This window comes from Passer domesticus, chromosome 7 (genome assembly GCF_036417665.1).
Source record: "Passer domesticus isolate bPasDom1 chromosome 7, bPasDom1.hap1, whole genome shotgun sequence".
In the NCBI taxonomy this organism is placed as follows: domain Eukaryota; kingdom Metazoa; phylum Chordata; class Aves; order Passeriformes; family Passeridae; genus Passer; species Passer domesticus.
Window position 1 is genome coordinate 42,019,496 of NC_087480.1, and position 19,495 is coordinate 42,038,990.

At 37.7% G+C, this 19,495-nt stretch overlaps 1 protein-coding gene across 4 annotated transcripts in view; it reads left to right on the forward strand.

Annotated features, from left to right (window-relative positions):
• The window catches only part of VAV3 (vav guanine nucleotide exchange factor 3), a 146,002-nt gene that overhangs the window by 87,767 nt on the left and 38,740 nt on the right, over positions 1-19,495 (forward strand). For all 4 annotated transcript variants that reach the window (XM_064428028.1, XM_064428030.1, XM_064428029.1 and 1 more), the window contains 2 exons: positions 5,545-5,567; positions 8,474-8,519. In XM_064428028.1, the coding sequence (XP_064284098.1) occupies positions 5,545-5,567; positions 8,474-8,519 (69 nt within the window). The remainder of the gene's footprint in view (positions 1-5,544; positions 5,568-8,473; positions 8,520-19,495) is intronic.

A 19,495-nucleotide genomic window follows, 5' to 3' on the forward strand; every position in this document is an offset into this window, starting at 1 on the left:
ATGAGACAATTAAAACTCTCTAAAAAATTGATTAGTGCAAATTGAATTATTTTTTTTTTTTGGAGCTGTCCTTTAATTATTTCAGAGCTATACTGAGAAATGAGGTCTCCCATAAATTACCTTTCATGCCTGCTAAGGTATGAAATGTTATTCAAGGCATGCAGACATAAAGATATAATGTGAAGTTCAACATCTTCACTCCACTTTGTGGAAGAAGTAAGCTCTGTAGGCACAACAATCTATCACAGTTTTAATTTTGAATACTTTTCTTTTGAAATATTTAGAAAATAATTTATGATAAATATGGTATTTTTTAGCAGTGTCATTTGCTGCTCCTAGGGGCAATGAGCAAAGGCTTGTACAGCAGCAAAATGCCTGGAACACTTATTGTATTGCTGTGTTTGGTGAGTTGTTTTGTTTTGTTGGTTTGATTTTTTTTGGTTTTTTTTCCGCCCCAGATTTTTTTCTAGGAGACTATTACAGCCTTTTTCACAGGGTATAATGTACATGAAACTGAATCATCTTTTTGGGAAACTGGACATTATTATTCCCAAGTCATGTGGTATTAGTTATGGCCACAGACGTGGAATGTATATCTATATATGTGTAGATATATGTGTTTTCTGTTTAATCTGGTATTCTGTCAGTGCCATTCCAGATGCTTCACAGCAAAGTGCAAATCCTCTGTGTGGAAGACAATGTCCAGGAGTGATGCTCCTTGCTTGATCCTGTTAAACTTTCTTCCTTTCTTTTTTGTGTTTGAAGAGTTTTTAGATCTTGCTAATGCTTTTGCATTTCCCTTTTTGGAAATGTCCCACTGCAATTCAGAGTTTTAGAACAGTGAGTTCTCTGTGAACATGTGACTTCGGGCTTTTGTGAGAAGTCTTGACTGACTGTTTCTCTATGATAAATTATTTTGACTTCTTAATAGTATATTCTCTAAATGGAACAGTTTCAATTTTTAAGTTATCTTCTTATAAGTGTAATTTTTTCCATGTTTCAAATAATTTTCATTCCTATTCTGTAGACCTCTTGTACTTCTAGAGGCTTATTTGAAAAAAGGTGATCAGAGTTCAAAGCACTGCATTGGGAATATGCCATTAGGTTTCTCAAAGGAATTTGGTATTTTCCTCAGCATTTCCTGGTTTTGTAAAGTTTAAGATTGTTTCCTTTATAGGCCATGAGCAGATGTTTTTGCCAGCCTTTCTGAAATGATGCTTAGAACTTTCCTGAGTGGATTAAATCTTTTTAAATTTCATTCCAAGTCGCACTTTGAGAAAATTCAAAAGACATACATCCAAAAATAGATGAAACCTTTTGAATGACAAAATTAAGTGTCAGATTTAGATGATATACTTATGAGAGAAACATTGACAAAATCTGAAGATAGATTGCTGTGTTCTCATGCTATGCCTTATACACAAACATATGCCAGTTCTTCAGAAGTTTTGCTTCAAAGAAGGCCAGTTCAGCAGATTGTAGAAATTTTAGTGATAAAAGATGCAGAGTTAATCAGTTGAATTAATAAACAGAACAAAATGTTTCTATTTAGCCCTAGGGTTTTCTTGGTTGCTGTTCCTGCCCTTGCTGCTCTAAATTAGAAGTGTTGGTTGAAGTTGTCTGTGCTCGTTTCTGTCATTATTGATTTAACAGGTTTTTTTCCCCCTAAAATGCTGTCCTGTATATTCTCAAATAGTCCTCTAAGTTTTCATATATTTTACTTTTCTGCCCTATCACTTAATTTTTCTGTGGTTTGGAATGCTTGCTAATGTTCTGATGAAGTCCTTTGAGTCTTAAACAAGAACAGACTATGAAATCCTTAAACACAAGGATTAGAAAATGGATGGACGTATTTCTGTCACAGGCCGTTTATAAAGACATACGTGGTGTTCTTTTCTCTGCTGGCTATGAGGGCATCTCCCCTCCCTTGTTACATCTTCTGGCTTTTCAGCTGCATTCCTGAGTCTTATTTCATGGCACAGAGCAATTTCACTCCTCTGGTGATGCTCTCCCACTGGCTGTAAGGGTTTGTGTCCGGGAATGTTTAAGATTGGGGCCTTGGGTAAGCAAGAATAAGACACACCTGTAGTAGCCAAAGGGAGAAGCTGTATCCCTTGTTGTTTCCACCTCTATTGTACAGTCTGTTCTGTCTCCCTTGCAATTTTTTCAGAGGCCTCATAGGATTGATAAGACAGTATCACTAAGCCCAGAACATACTAAAGAACTCCAGTCTGTTTCCTACTCTAAACCAGCAGAATTAACAATTCATTTTTATTTCCAGGCTGGAATTTTTCCAAGTCCATCAAATTATGTTGAATTAAGTATTTTCAGGCAAATGCCTGCTGGTTCTACTGACTATTGAATATTTCAATTAGAGAAACCACCAATGATTCCAGAATCTGAAAGTGTTTTGAATATTTAAAATATAGTGCCAAACCCACAGAATTTTCTTCTTTATATTGCTTTTCCCAGGGAATGTTGAAGGCATGTCTCATCAGGTCATAAATAGATTAGAAAAACATTAGCTGGTCATTTTTATAGTAAATCTTACTTAATTTATGCACTATTTCTTTCTTATTTGGATAATTTAATTTGAAAAGGTACTATATTTCTTTTGAAATGCTGGCATATGAATGGGTTAAGTTTAGAATTGTTTTCATACAGTAATGTGCCTGCCCAGTGATACAGTCCATGCTATTCATGTCCTAATTGCTTGCTACAGCACATTAGAGATTATTCATGAAAAGCCTGTGGTCTTGACATCTCAAAAAAACCCCAGCAGCTTTCACTATGTACGTTTTTGCTGACTTAATCAATAGTTGCAAAGTTGCTGGCTCCCCTCCAAACCTCTTGTGTCAACTGAATTGACAAGTAAATACTCAAATCTCACAAAGTTCATTGGAGTTATACCACTTTTTAAAAAAACTGCAAAAGAGGTTGAGCTGTATTGCTTAATGATTCTTGCTCAACCTGAACAAAAGCCAGTTAGGGCGCTTGATATTTTTTAGGGTCCTACAGTATGGTACATCTGGGTCACATTTCTAATTTTATTCTGATTGAGTAATGACTGGCTAAATGACTGGAAAGGAACATGTAGTCCCACACGTTCTTCCCAAGGGATTTAGTTTATACCTCTTGCATTTTAAATATTTTGAGTTTTGTTTTAAAATAGAAAGGTGAGTAGTTTATTACATATATTTATTTACTCTCTGTTTAGTTAGCATGTAGATCCAGCTGCTCTGTTGCATCCCTGAAGATCAGCTTACCCATTTTCTGAGCCCTGTTCCCTCACTTACTGAGACCAGCTGTTGCTCCTCTTGCTTCTGTAGTAAAATATAATTATCAAAATGTGACCCAGTGGTAATGTGGCCTCAGTGAATAAACAGGAAAAACCCCAAAACTGTGCTGAACTATGGCATTAATTAAGTGGCTGTCAGAACTGAGGACTCACTTGATGATTTCATTGGCACACTGGTGCTGAGCAGAAACTTGAATTAAAACTGTGGTGTGTAAAATATCTGCTGGTAGATATCCTCAGGCACTACTTTTTTTCCCCCCCTAAAAATAGAAATGAAAGTTTTCTTGGTCTTGTACTTACGTAATGTTTGGAAAACATTATCATGAGGACATGATACAAATATTTCAATATAGAATATTCTGAAATACAGGCATATTTAAACTATAATGAAATAACAAGTCTTAATTTTTTGAATAGGCTTTTAGGTAGAAATACAGACACTGGATATTGTTTTCTATTCCTGAATTGTTAACAGTGAAGCCACAAATGGCCTTTTGGTCCATCGGTGTTGGTTTTCTTTTAATCCAAGTCCCTCACTTCCCTTTTAATGAAATTTATTTTACGTGAATGATCAGGAGTAATTATCTTCTTATGTAGTGATTTCTTGAGCTCAGTTATTCAGTTATCGAAAGTTAATCACTGAATTTCCTAATTATTCATTATAAAAATCTTTGGGATCCTGCGATCACCAGATGGAACTTGTTCATCTAGTTGGATTTGGGATATTTTCTAGAGGTAAAAATATTCAACAGCAGTGTTTAAAAATCAGATTCATTCATTCCCATTTGGAAGATAGAACAACATTTCCATTTAAACTTTTTGATAAATGACCTACTGAAATAAATGTAAGTCTTTAGAAACAGAAAAGAAAGAAAACCCCTAAGTCTGGGTTGGAAGTTTTGGCCTCCTTTGCAACTAGTTACCTATATAATTTACTTTCATTTCAAGTCGTTCATAATGCTGAGATCAAACATTCAAAAGAGGAGATTTTATTCAGATTTTGGCAAAAATTCTGAAAAGGCATATCCGATTGTAAAATACCAAAATTTTATTGAATTTCAGCAGCACTTGGGCAACTGATTCCCTCAAGCTGTTTGGGAAACCTCAACAGACTACGTGCATCTCCTCCTTTGGGCGGGTTTATTTTTCTTCTCTTTGCTCACTCTAGAAATGCCAGCTAATCCTCCTGGAGAGGTTCGATGCCAGGAGCTCTCCGTGCACTGCGGGCGTACGTGCGTGCGGCGCTGCCAGCGCTGCAGGGCCGTGCCCGCCCAGCGCGCGGCCTGGGCTGGGCCCCGGCACGCCAGGCCTCCTGCTTTCCCACACTCCCTGCCTAATAGAACCTGTGCTTGCGGAGCAAAAGTTAAAGTTTATTATTTGTTTTACTGTGGGTATGCCTTCCTGTTCAGAAGTTAGTGCAGTAAAAGTTTTCCAGCGTCCTGAAGTGCGCAGGGACCAGGGACGTGCAGCTTGTGCTGGGCGTCAGCAGTGTGTGCGCTGCCAGAGGCAGACACAGGCAAATACAGCTGTGTGTGCTTGGGTAGGGCACCCACCCGAAATCTAAAGTGCACCCAAATACCTGCTGTCAGATTAGACATTCTAACGACATGTACTAAATACATATTCTTTTGTGCCTTTTGTGATGTGTGGTGGTGTGTATGTACTGAAGTGTTACTGGCTTTATTCAGTCTTTCTGATGTCCCACAGGATTTTTTCCCTAAATTTTATGTAGTATCATAAAATTTATAGTAAAAGCAAATAAAGCAGCAGTAGTGTTGGTCTCTGGTATACTAATGCAATGTTGAATTGAACACGAAACATAGAACACTTTGAAGCTAAAGGTATACATTTAATGTTGATATACCTTGCCACACTCTGAAAAGAAAGGAAAAAAAAAAGGTGTGAACTCGACTTGCAGTGAACTGTAGCTCTGCGTTCCCAAGGAGGCAGTATTTATGCAGCGTTTTTGCAGTGTTCTCAGGGTTTGTCAGGGGTGCTGTCCCGGCCTGCCGTGCCGCTGCTGGAGCGTGCAGGTGCCCTGCAGCCGCAGCCAGCCCGGCCATGGGCGCAGCACGCCGGGGCCAATGAGCGGCGTTTGCACAACAGCTCTGGGGCGGCTGCTGGATCAGGTGGCAAAGGGAGGCAGCAGGGTTTTCTCTTGCACCACGCAGCACAGGCTGAGATTGCTTTATAAAAGGTGCACAATTTGCAACCAACAATAATGCCAATTTTTTCTTATGTTTCAGAGCACGGAAACGTGAAACATGAGGTAAGGATTCGTTTTCTTTTGCATGTGATGTTTGTTTTGTTGGTGACATACGAGCTCCTTATTACTCTGTGTACATGCTGGTGGAGAAGGTGTGTTTTTCTTCTGGGTTTGCAAACAGATTTATTTCGAGTGCTGTAGAAGTTGTCTAAGCAACAAGGTATTCATGATTAAATACAAATGTCTTCTGCTCCAAATGTGAATTAAACTTGCAACGAAATGACAGTGCTGAGAGCACTGAAAGGGGTGGAGATGCTTTTTTAAGCTGCAGGTAAGAAAACATACATTGCTTCACAACTGGTGTGTAGATCCTTACTGTTCCTAGACAAAATCTGGCTGTAGAGTTAAACGTTTTTTTTTTTTTTCCTCTGCCATACCAGAGAGCTGTGGGGTGATGAAGGATTGGCAGGGCAGTGTTTGCCTCTTCATGTGAAAACACTGTTTGCAAGGGTATCCTGTGGTATGGAATTTATGTAATCTGGAGAGAATGTTAGGACCTGAGCAGGGGAACTGCTGTGATGCACATAGTGTGGCTTGCTGTCAGCCTAGGCCACCCTGCAGCCTTTATTTTTTGACCAGCTCCTGGGACCTCTTCACTGTTACACAGGAGGGCACAGCAGCTGGATTTTATCTGTCCTGTCTGACAAAAGGCAGCACTTCAGACCTAGACCATAGTTTCTAGCATTAATTTTAGATCAGAAGTTTATGGTAATTGCTTAAATGACATGCCAGTTATGAGCAGCATCAGTATAAATGTTAATGCTCTCCATAAGCATGGCTGTGTTTGATGCTATTGCAGATAGGGGTAATGGGAGGATGTTACTGCTGACATGGCTGGTGCAGGGCTAGCTGTGTGCAGGGCTGACCACGGCGGTGCCCTCTGTTGTTTGACCTGTTTGGGTGTCACTGTAACCCCAGACATGAGTGGGGCAGCTCTGCACCCTCAGGTGAGCTCCTGGCATGGGAGCCCTGGGTGGGCTCCTGCTCCTGGGATTCTGCAGGGGAATCGTGCAGTGACAGGGGAGCTCTGGCAGAGGAGAGGGGTGTGCTGCCTGTGCCCTGCCCCTGCCTGTGCCTGCTCCTTACTGCATCCTCAGCCATGCCTCCGGCCAGGTGCTGCCCAGTCTGTCATGTCTCTGCCTTGATAAATGCTGATTAAGGGCGCTCAAAAATTTGGGAATCACAGTGTAGTCCATTTGCCTTTCCAGTCCTGCAGCTGGCAGGCATGGCTGGAGAGCTGTGAGCAGATAATCTACTGGGTTTAGTGGACAAGGCTGCCAGGCTTCCTAAAGCTAACTGTGGTGACCATGGATGAAGAAATAGTTTTTTCTAGTTAGCAAAGTTAAGATCTCCTTTCTGGAGCTATTGATTTGCTATTGCCTATTGAATTGATCCAAAACATCAGGATTACATTAACTTTTACCAAGACTCCTATTGAAATGCCTGATTTAATTCTCTTTGTGCAGAAGAAAACTTAAGCATGGATGAGGAACTGTCATTTTGGAAAACATGGATTTAGGTTCTATACCAGTAAAAAAATCTACTGGTAATTTATTATGTTTAACGGTATTGAGCTCATTTTTATAGAACTCAGAAACTATTTCCTTAAAACCATTTTCCAGCCAGTCCTTTGGTGTATATGACTTGAGTTGTCACAGTCCCGCTATTGTTTTTATTTCAATTAAACGTTTCTCTCTCTCCCTTTGTACTTCCCTGAGTCCTGCCCCTTTCCCTTTCTTGTGCAAATCTGTGGTTGCTCAACAATCTGCATCAGTCCATATCAGTAACATGGCTTCCATCTGTAAAAAACAATAGAGAATATAGTTGAGCATTTTGCTTTTATCTAGTACTATTATCTTCTTTGTGGTATCAGCTTTAAATTTTTATTCTATCTACTGCAGATGAAGCAAAACTTGTATCCTTTATTTAATTAGACTTGTGGGGTACAGAGAGAATATGTCCAAGGACTTGAGAGTTTGAGAGCTATTTTCAAACCAAGCTTTTGATTTTGCTTGCCTGCTACAGGGCTTGGTAATTGGGTTATGCCTCAGGTTACTGCTTTCTGGCTTGCCTTGGTGTGTGTCCTGCATCAGCTTATATCAACGGCGAGTAAATCAGAGCAACCTAATTGTTCTCTTTGTTATGCAATGTGCCTTTCTCTGCTTGGTTTGATTAAAAAATAAATAAATGCATGAATCATCATGCAAGTTACCAGATAAAACAAGTTGGCAAAAGCAGATGAGTGGTTTGCAGATACGCATTATTGCACATTGAAAGTTCCAGGGATCCATAGTAAGTGGCTTAGTGTATAAAATATAGAAAATAAATTGAAATAGTTGAATCTTGTCAGAGAGTTTCTGATTTCACACAACTCTGGTTCCTCCAATTTTACAGAGATAGACAAGTTACTAAATATATTGAAATACTTGCCCCAAAAATAAGGAAATTAAGCATTCCAAGGGAATTGTAGTTAACTTCAGTTTAAAGTAGAATTAGTGAAAGTTTCTACCATATTAAAGTGGCTTTCACTTTTGTGTTGTTGAATGTTATCTGGGGCAGATAAAATGCCAGACTGCATGTTTTTCCCTTATCCTATTCATAAGTGATTTAAAAATACATTTATTCTCAGTATAATAAAATGCTGATTTATGAACAAACCTTCTATAGACTCAGACTCTTTCAGCCTGGTGTCAGAAAAAATGGGATATATGAAAAAGCCATCAACATTTCTAAGAATATTTTTCAAAGTGTGATCTTTTGACGAGATAAAGATAATTGTGTTGGTGGTTGGGGGAAATAACTTAAGAAAACCAGCTTTGCCTAGTAGATTGTGGTAATTGAAAGGATTGCAGTGAGCCTCCATGAAAACATGTTTATTCATATCCTTGATTCTTATTTTTGCTCTGTAGAAACGAACAAATGGAATTAGAAGAAGCTCTAGACACGTGGACCCAGGTTTGTGTCATGACTTTTTAATACTTAAACATGAAATAAAAAGAGTAAGAAAGCTGTGACTTGCTTTAAGTTGCATTGTGAATGCTATTGCCATGCACACAATGCTGAGAACTTGACTGCTGAAGTCATGAAGGTCTGAAGCAATTGCTTTGTTTGGGGTTTCAAAGATAAGGTCAGCTGGTTAAACTCTTAGTTTTTTTCCCCTTTTTTTTTTTTTTTTTAAGTAGAGCTCTGGTTCTATTTGAACAACAAAATGCCTCTGGGCTTTCAGTTAATATGACCCACCCTACAGTAGTCTGTAGTTTTATAAGAAATAACTAAGGGATGAATAGGAGACAATTGCTTATAAAGTTCAGGTTCTAAGTCTTCAAGTTGTGAGTATTCTCAGCTCTTAACTGTAGTGGTGCTCAGTGCTTAATTGTGAGTTGCTTTTTTGAAAGGCATAAACCAATTGCAGTTTTATATTGAACTTCAAACTGATTTTATTTTCCCTGCTAGTTTATAGTAGATACTTCTGTGGAATCATGGAAACAGCAGCCCTTAAGAAAATTAAATGCTCGGTTATAGGTTGTGTACTCAAGGGGGTGAACGTTTTCTCTGGAGACCCATTATGTTTCTGTATAAAATATTCAATGTTTTTCAGTGTAAGTGTGTGATATTTTTAGTGTCATTTTAGTGTCAGTAATTACATTTCTGTCCTTTATGTTTCTTGTATAGTTTAATTACTGGAGATTTGTTATGCAGATATTATTTGGAATAAAAGTAAGCTGTGGATTATTAAATATTTCTAGATGTGGACATCTGAGAATAGTTGGAGTTAAACATTAAACAGGATGGCAATTCTGTACACCACATTATAGCCTGGCAGAGCTAAGCACTTTTCAAAAAGTAGGAATGCTGGTTGTGCCACTAGCATTGCAGCTGCCTTGGCTTGGAAAGTCTAAATGTTGTAACTAGCTGAAGCAGACCACACCTTTCTTACTCACGTACCTTTGACATGTTTTGGAACACGTATCGTCACTTTGCTCCCTCTAGCAAAATAAACCTGCTTCATGATTCTAGAAATTGTCCTGTGTGTTGTGACGACTGCGGCCATAAAGGAAAAAAATGAGCACCCTGTAACTCTGAAAATTAATACAGTCAGAGGGGAAAACATCAAGGGAAGGAATTAAATAATGCAGCAGGGGATGATTTCTTCCAAGTGTTTGCTAACAAGACTGAGTTCTTCCCATTCATTGGTGCATGTTGCAGTGAAGTGTAATTGTGTGCTTGCAGAATAGTTCTTCTTATAAGTTCAGTACCTTTAAACACAGCTGTCTCATAGAGAGTCAAAGAAGGTCAAGTAATTTAGCTTTGAGAACCTTTTGAGTATGCTGGTGATTTTACTTGCTGTTGAAGTCTGATGGAAGTATTTGCGGGATCTTTATATACAAGGACACTTTAAAAGTAGTTTTTACTGAAGATCAAGTACCACTGAAATCACCAAAAATAGTTGAATTAAGTAGGTGTTTAAAAGCTGTATGTAGCCAATGCCTAAAATACAGTTCTGCTTGCCCCCTGCCTTGTCCTTTTACCTACACAGAACAGTTCTTTGAATTGTTGGGATAGTCTTGTTATGGAGTGAAGAAGTTCTTGGTCCTCATAATTTTGAAAGCCGAAAGAAATGCAGAGTGTTTGCATGAACTTTAATTCTCTTTCTTAGACATGGCTCTAGAAGAGTTCTTACAGAATTGCTTCTGACATTTTAAAGGTTTTAAATAAATAATAATGAGAAATCTATTACATACAAATGTGCTCTGTACATCTACTGACAATTTTAAAATGAAATGAGATATTTGTTTTGCATTTTGTCAAGATAGGCATTCTGTGTCCTCCTGTAACTCGGTGGGTATAACTTTTAAAGTCTTTGGTAAACTCCTGGCATCCATTTTGCATAATCTAAGTACTACTGTTCATCAGATGGTACACTGCCTTGAGAGACAGATGCTATCCAGAGGGCAGTGCTTGAAAGAGATCAGTCATGTCAGGCATACATTACTGCATTGAGCCTCAGAGCTTGACATGTAAAGTTCTGAAGTCTGAGCACCAGGATGCTCTTTTGGCTGAGAGAGGTGGTCAAAAGATTGACTGACAGAGTGTTTTAGATTTGGTTGGCTGCAGCTGCTGCAGCCAGTGCTGTGATGGTGCTCAAGCTTGGCTGCTAGGTTAGGGAGCTGACACTTGATGTGAATCAATAACCATCACCTGCAGTGACTAAATATTGGTGGAATTTGATATCACCAGTAAATGCAAATATTTTGGGTTGTAACTTTTCAAGATTGTTCTGTTATGCCTGTCTTGGCTGTTTTAGTAAAGAATAATGAATAGCATGGTCAAGTTAAAGCATTGGTGCTTCCCTTTTTATGTGTAAAGTCAAATTCAACTTTTGCTGACACAGCTTGGCCCAGAATGAAAAATCATTTACATTTGATGAGAAGTATTGAAAGTTGAAAGATGGTCTAAATAAGACAATGGGAAGATACTGGATTACAATATCTTGTTTCTTGCTGGCAAAGCTCATTGATGAAGGAACCCATTTAGCGGAAGTACCCTAAAGGAAATAAGTTAGTTTATAGCTTTTTCATTTTTGTTTCTTTGAAGTTGGGTTAAAAGTTTTGACAGTGACAGTTTTCTCCTCAAGATTTGCTTTGTGCTGGATAGGAAAGAAGGGTAAAAGAAAAAATGATTAATGGATGGTGAGGTAGAAAAATTCCCATGAAATGAAAGCAGTCATGAGAAAAAAAAATATGTACAAAAAGAACAGTGTACAGAAATTGTACAGGTGAAGAAAAAACTGGAAATCCTAAAAATATGGCTTTATTTTTATGCTGTGCAGTAGGCCTTCAGCCTGCATATTCATAAGCACAAATTCTTATTGTGTGAATTCTTGAGAAGGATAATGTAGTCTGACCAATGTTTTTAATGGAAATAACTTTGTATTTATTTTGAGTAAAAATTACTGTCTTTCTCAGCTATTGAAATAGTACAGTGTATGTTTGCTGTATTTTTTTTTTTTACAGTGTAAAGAGTCTAAATGTGATAGATTCACAGCTTAGTGTTTTTGAAACTGGTTTTGCTCTAAACACTTCTGCTAATATAAACATTGGAATTTTAATCTCTAGAAGTGTGAAAGTATATTTCATATCAGAAGGATAAACTCGGTAAAAATAGAATACTTGAAGCCTTATAGTCAAGATTCATTGTAGATTAAATGTAAAATCTGATCTGTGAAAGATCACTGCTGAGCATGTTCTGACTTCTTAAACAGCTGATTTCTTTATAAGCAAGGATTAAAGATTAGAAAGCCTCAGTTCTGAACCAAGGACCAGAACCAATATTTTTCCCATCACATAAAGTAAAATATTGTAGTAAAATATCCCAAATATAAGTAAAATATCCCAAACTTTTTTTGGGATAGAGGGAAACAATACGAACGAGTCATGTATACAGTGCAATAGCTTGGGAAAATGTATTTTTCAGCCCAGGAATTCCAAGTTCAAATAATAATTTTAAAAAGAGATGTTCGTATTTCTGGTTGGTGTCTGGTCCATACCTGCTTTGTGAATTCTCTAATACTGGTTTTACAGATTATTAGAAACCCCTTGGGATCTGAAGAGTGTCACTACGTTTAGAGCCTGAAGTATATGCATTAAACAAATCTCAACAACAATCTGTGTAGGGACAAGTACAATACTGGAGATACATTTGTTTCATTAGCTAGAGTGGGAAATAAGCTACTTTGTGCTTCATATTTTGTTGAAGTTGGATTTTGGAATCTTTTAACTAGGTTGTGTGTGTGATTAGTAAGCAGTGGAACAATATTCAGGGGTTTGTGTAGTGTGGTAGTGTTTGCATCCTGTCTTTGGAGTAAAAATTAGGAGTAGTGTCATATTGGCAGTTTAGATTTTCTTTTCAGTTAAGCATGAAGCATGCCAGGCTGTGAGATATTTGCACAAATTCTTACACAGTATGCTCGATGATACGCAAGTCTAACTCTGATTTCCATTTCAGTGCCACTCCAAGCGTGTGCCCAGCCAAAAGCAAAATCTGGCTCAAACTCAGATGCTGGGATATCCCAACCAGCAGATAATTCTTTGCCAAGTATGCAGTTGTTATAGATAAAGCTGCTCTTTAACTAAGGTTCTGAAGCATGTCGCTCATTCATGGAGCCATCCAGGCGCATCCTCAGTAGTCCTGATTGACTGTTGTCTTCTCATTGAGCCCAGTACAGAGAATACCCAATTTCATGGATGAGAAAAGATAACCTTCTGCAGTGTGAAGCCCAGTGCTGAAAGCAGGCAGTCAGGAATGTGTTTCTCCATTTCAACAGTGGCAGCAGCTACCTGGGAGTCTGGCTGTGGTTTGGTGGCCCAGTATTAACTAACTGGCCATCAGAATCAGTGTTGAGAGCAAGAATTTATCTTGGTTTTAAGCCACAGAAAATGGTCTACCAACAAAAAAACCCAAAACCATTAAATAAATTTCATGAGGAGTTGACTGATGTCATTGATAGTATCTCCTTATTATTAGGATTGTCTTCATCAGGATGAATTAGACCAAGTAGCATCTTTTTGCTTTGGTAAAGGAATCCCTGTGTATAGAAACACGAAATACATTGATAGGTGTTTTTCATATACATTTAATACTGTTATTTAATTATATTTCCTGTAAATAAAATGTAGAAGTGAATAGCAATTCCTCATGAACTAGAATATAAAATTGGCATTCTTTCCAGCTTCAGATCCTGTTAGCATGCGACATGATGTGTTTTAATGGCTGGACAAAATGAGTGTGACTGTAAATTAAATTGAGGAAAGCCAGAAGGAATACTGGAGCAAAGAGAAATGTTTTAGGAAACTTTCTGTAGTGAAAAATAGTTGTTTTGACAGAGTTTGAGGTATTTTCTAATGTTTGTGGAGCATTAGATTTACTAAGTAACTTAGGACTTCTCTGCGTGCTTCTGTTTGAAGCAAGCTACAGAACCAACAATGAGGTTTGATTGTACAGATAGTTGATACATGTTTAACTTTTGGCTGGGTTTTATGCAGCTATGGATGCTTCTTCCTTTTCTGCACAGCATCTAAACACTTTGTTCGAGGTGCCTCTACTGTATCCAATACATGTCTCCAGGAATCTTTGTGGAGCAGAGGAATTGCAGGTCAGAAGGGGTTTAATGGGGAGCTGGGAGCACACTTGCTGCAAGGAGAACACTCCTTGGCAGGAGAGAACGGTGTGGAATCTTGGAATTCACTGAGGGACTTGGATTGCAGCTCTGACCTGACCATCTCTTGGTGTTGATAGACATGTTTGAGCATGTTTTACATCAAGTATCTGGAATGGGGGTTGGTGTTTGAGACCAGAATCAGTGAATTTCTTTGTGGTCCCATGTCACGGGGCAGGTTCTCTCAGCTGGGCCTCATGGATGTGAATTCAGAGATACACTGAATTGTGTAGCCTAATTAGCTGAGATCAAATTAATTTATCTCACATATTTATTAAAAATATGTATTCAAGATCTTTGCCTTTTTTTTTCTTTCCTCTACAGTGCTTCACAAAATAATGAATTCATCTTTGTTGTGTTACAAGAAAAGACATGTCTAATGTTTTGCACGGAAATTTTCCACTAATGCGTTTCTGGAAGGTGAAACAGAGTTTTGTCTTCCAATGAAGCATTTCAAATGCAGTTTAATGATTTTTATTTGGGTTGTTTTATTTTAAATTAAAATTATTTTTACATTCCTGTTGGGGAGAGGTATTTGAAAGGTGCCTGTCCCCTTGGCATCTCAGCAGTGAGCTAACATTCAGAGAAGAACATAGCCTTTAGCCTTTTCTTTTAATTAAACATCAGAAGATCCAGATGCCAAAGGGTGAAATGTATTTATTTTGTCAAACTCTTTCATCCTTGTCTGGTTGGATTGCAAGATTAGTTTGTAGTTGAGTGATTTAAACTCTTTTGTCTTATTGGATGTGTTTTTGGGACTGTCTCTATATCGTAAGCAATTAACATTTCATGTTTCTCTTAGAGAAGTAATGGTGTTCAATACATACTTAGCCATATACTAACATAATTTTTAAGCTGAGACGGATTAAAAAATCATACAGTATCTTTCTCCTTTTCTGCATAAAAACACTCAGAATCAACTATTTAGGCAAAACATCACTGTTTAGAGATAAGTGCATGGAAGTTGTCAGGAACAAAAAAGGAAAAGGTCAAGTAGAGGTGGAAAAAATGGGCATACAAGTATGATCAATAAAACAAAAAAATACTCTGTTTTGTGCTTTAAACACACACAAAAGTAGTGCAGCACTGTTTAATAAAAGGAAGAGACCTGTGCCAGCAGCTGTATGGCCTAAATTTGCCTTTACTTACCTTGGCAAGTGGAAGGGAATTGCTTGGTATTTGGTAAAGTTTTTTGGGACTTACAAATCTCTTATTCATCTTCAAGAGGAATATTGCATTTACCCATCTATTTTCATATCTGATTTTAATCTTCAGGGTGCTGTAATTCTCAGAAGGCAAAACAAAGATAATAAGGCAATGAATGATTAAAAATAGTCAAAAGTAACTGAATTTTAACAGTACTCTAAAGCATATGGTTTCTTTTTTTGTGGCTCACTCATTTAACTAAATCAGTATTTGATCGCTACTTCAAAGTACTTCTCACACAAAGAATTTGGGAAACACTGTAAAATTGAAAGCAGCCATCCCATGGGAGAAAAAAGACTGCTGAAAATTCACACAAGAGAAGCTCCCAGATCTGCCTCTGCCTTTTGCCTGAGGAAGGTTTTTAAGCTTGGTAGAAGAGGCCAGAGGCAAGAGCCTGAGAAACTGATGCTGCTTTTCAGGAGAGTTTTTAATGTGCTCACCACTTTGAGATTGCCAGAGAAGGGAACAATGAAGCTGAGCTAGGCTGCAGGCCAAGGTAGCTCAGGATGCCTTCAACAGCAGCCAATTAAATGGATGCTGAAAGAAAGATTTTGGGGTAAGGTGCTGCGGTACTTCCTGCCTTACCTTGTGTATTGATTCCTTAGCTCTTAATTTTCCTTCCATGTATTTTCATTACCACTTATTTAAACCAGTCTAAAATCTTCACAGCATCCTTTAACTGTCTCTCTCATAATTAGTTGTGTGAATAAAGCACATCTTTGTTTGCTTTTAACTTGGGCAAATATAACAACTCCAATGCCTGTATGTTTTTGGATCGAGAAAATGATTAAAAATAAGGAAATAATGAGTATTTTTTTTTTCTGGTTACCATTATACCACTCATGAGTGGTCTGTCACATCCCCTCCAGTCACATGTCCTCCAGCCTGAAGAGCTATTATCTGCTTAATTCTGCTGATACAGAAGCTCTTCTGTATGTCTGACCAGCCTGTTTGCTTGTTTGCATAATTCTAGGTCCAGGAGTAGTCAGTCTTTCTAGTTCTGTGTGTGCCACAAGAAATTTCTTAGTGTTGGTACAGAGCAGATTTAGATTATGATATTGAAGAACTGATTGTAAAAAATACTTAGCAATTACTCTGAGATGTGTTGTCTCTGTGATGACATCTGTTCTGCACTCCATCATTGTGTATGAGTATTCAATCCATATGTTACTTTAAGTCTTTCATGAAGGTGTGACCAAATGGCCTCCAAAGATCCTTCCAGCCAGAGTTACTCTCTGATTTTGAATCCTGTTGTTCATGAAATCTTCCTTCAGTCCTTTGCAAGTACTGTTCTTTTTAAAGCAATGCTTTTGCATCTTCTCCAAGACTTAATCCACTTGTACTACCATTTTAATAATGCTTATTAATTTTTTGAACAAGGAGGGGCCAAGCACAGATTCCTTTGGGTGACCCTTCTGGACTAACTGCCTTCTATTTGAAAAAAATACTGTTGTTCATGCCTTTTTTGTCCTGTCCTATTGTTGTTTATTTATTGGGGACAGAGAGGAAAATTTTCCTCTTACATCATGTAAGCTGAAAGGGAGCCTCATTGTGAGGCCCGTTAGAATTATTTTGCTAATCCACATTAATGTAAAATCCTACTTCATTATCTGCTTTAAAGAACTGTAAACAATGTCCCTGACTTGTTCTTAAAAAGTATTTGTAGTCTTTATATTATATTATCCATATACTTGTTAATTCTATTTCTATAGTAGTCTTTAGCAGTCTGCCTTGTACAACTGTCTCATATTTGTGGTGAGACATCTACTGATTACAACTGAGTTTCTCACATATAACTACTTATTTTTATGGTACTGAGTTGTTTTAAGAAATAGCTTGCAGATCATAATTAGCAGCTCAGCGATGTAATGTTTCAATTTATTTGGTACTTAGCATTTTCAAGTAGTAACATTATAAAACCTGATTTGATGATTTTTCAGTAGAATCAATTTATTTGGTTATTTCAATCCTTAGATGTGGTTTATCCAGGAAAAAAGGTAAAGTACTTAAGCATTAAGTGAAAGAACTTGGAGTTCAGCCCTCATTGCTGCTCTTGCTGACCTGCAAATAAATAGAAGACATGTTCAGTCTTGCTCTTCTTAGAACTTGTGTTTCTTAAGCTTCAGTGTGCAACAGGGAATTAAAAAGTAACTTCATTATCTGATATCTTGAAAACCTGCCTCAGTCCCTTAACCATAGAGGTTACTCTTTAACCAGCCTGTTTGGAATAGGGCATGTGGAGAGGGGGAAGCATGAGGCACTGTCTTTTAGTTCAGACAATAAAGTGTGATGTTTACTCTTCTTGGACTTTTTCCTTAATTGGGTTTGACAGCAACAAATAGCATGAAATATAATACAACAAAAGCTGAGTATGGATCACAGCTTTCCTTCCAGAACAACATTGCACTCCTGGCAGTAGCAGTCTTCTTGTGACTGGCAGGGATCATTTTAGTACTCTGGAATTCACTTAGTGCTGATATATCTTCAACATTTTTTTCTTTATTTCTTCTTTACAGAAGACCCTACAGGTTGCCCTATAATTTCTACCCTCCCCTTTTCTGCTTTATCATTGGCACAAGAAAGGCTAAAAAGGAAAAGAGTATGAGGCTTAATGATAGGGACTTAAAGCTCCAACTGCTCCTGTGCATTGTGTGCAGCGTTCTTCTTTGTCCATTTATGGAGGTATTGATTTAAACCCTGCAATTGTGTGTTGCTCTGCACAAGGCTCAGGCACCTGAGAAATACTGAAGGATCAACTAAGCTCAAAGGGCTAGTGCTGGGATTTCAGTGTCTGAGGTGTATTCTTTGTCAGGGCAGTATTTTGGGAGAAAGAACCAAGTCTGGGTGTTCTGCTGGTGTCATTTGATCTCTGGTGATTCTTTGCTGTAACTACAGGCTGTTGCCACAAGGTGTGGCGTTTTTTCCCACTGAGGTGTCCCCTTACTGCCTTTCTTTTGAACCTATGGATCACCCAGTCATAGGCTAAATAACTTCAGTGAGGTAATGGCAAACTGGTCACGGAGGCAGCGGGGGAAGCCGCAGTGAGGAGATAAGTGAGGTAAGCCTGACTTACCTGGGCTATCAACCCACAGACTTGATTGCTTTCGGGTATGGTTTCTGTCTTAACAAATCTCGCACTTTGCTGGAGTATATAATCTGCATTCAGACTGGAAACAGAAAATGGAAGGAGAACCTTCACTATTGAGCAGATGAATATATTATATAAGGGTTTCCTTGACAGGGAAGGAAAGAAGCAAAAATATGTAAGATGCAGCGTGATTATTATGGCAGCATTGATGTCTTGACAGGGACTAAACTTGATACCCATCTTTGCTGCCTATGATAATTTAGCAATAATGTCTTGATTTTGCAACAAAGATCAAGTGATGGATTATTTTATTGTATGTTTTCATTTTTGCATTTAAGAGAAGGTCATTTTACAGCTTACTATTTATTCATCATGTAAACAATCTTCAAATTAAGAATTTATTTATATGTAGATGTAGAAAATTATTCTCCTTAAATTTGGAAAATTTATTTGGAAAATTGTTACTAAAAATTGAAAATATTTTTCTTTGATAAAAGGGAGTATGTAGAAACAGTATATCAGAATAGTATAAATTTTTTTATGTGCTATTTGTGCTAGAAAAGAAAGGCTGACATAAATGAAGACAGTAAAAACTTATATGTAAGACATATGTTTTTATACTCAGTGGATGTTTTCATTGTAGTCCGAATGCCTTTGTCCAGGTATATCTGCTGACTGAGGCTAGGGATACTACAAATTTATGGGAAAGCTGGAAGCATCACAAAATGTGAGGCATTTTGGATTTTCTAGAATTTTTTTCATAGACTGCAAATTTTCAAGTATGGAAAGTATGCAGCATAAAAGTAAAATCCCATGTATATACTATTTAGGAATAAACAATTTTAACTGTATTTTGATGTTAACAGTGAAACACATATTCATCTTTTTTTACTTCTATTGCACAAATACTTTGTAATGAAAACAAGTTTTGCTGTCTTTTCTCAAAGAAAATAATTTACTTGCTGTAGCCTATACAGACCAGAAATAAGTAGGCATATTTTTTAAGCGCGGGTTTGTTTTAGCCAAAACAAGGGTGTCTTTCAATTGCTTTAATATAATGCCTTAATTCTTGGCAACATTTGTCTATTGATGATTGCATGCAAAGGTAGTGTATAAGGCCTGAAATTTTTTTGCATGTGTGCTAAGAACTATCAGTTAAGAAGTAAAAGAGGTATCTGCTGTAATCAGGGTAGAGGCCACAGTGAAGAAAAATTGCTTGAAAAGTAAGATCATGAGTGTTTGACTTGAAAAGATGAAGGATTATACAGCATTATGAAAAGGGTACGTGCAGGCAAAATTATTTGTCATGTGCTGGGAGCTGCCTGCTTTGCCAGGCATCAGCCACTTCCCTTTCGTGTTATGTAATAATTAAAATGCTTCTCTTGCCAGAGAATTTAGTTCTTGTAAGTAACACAAATGGGA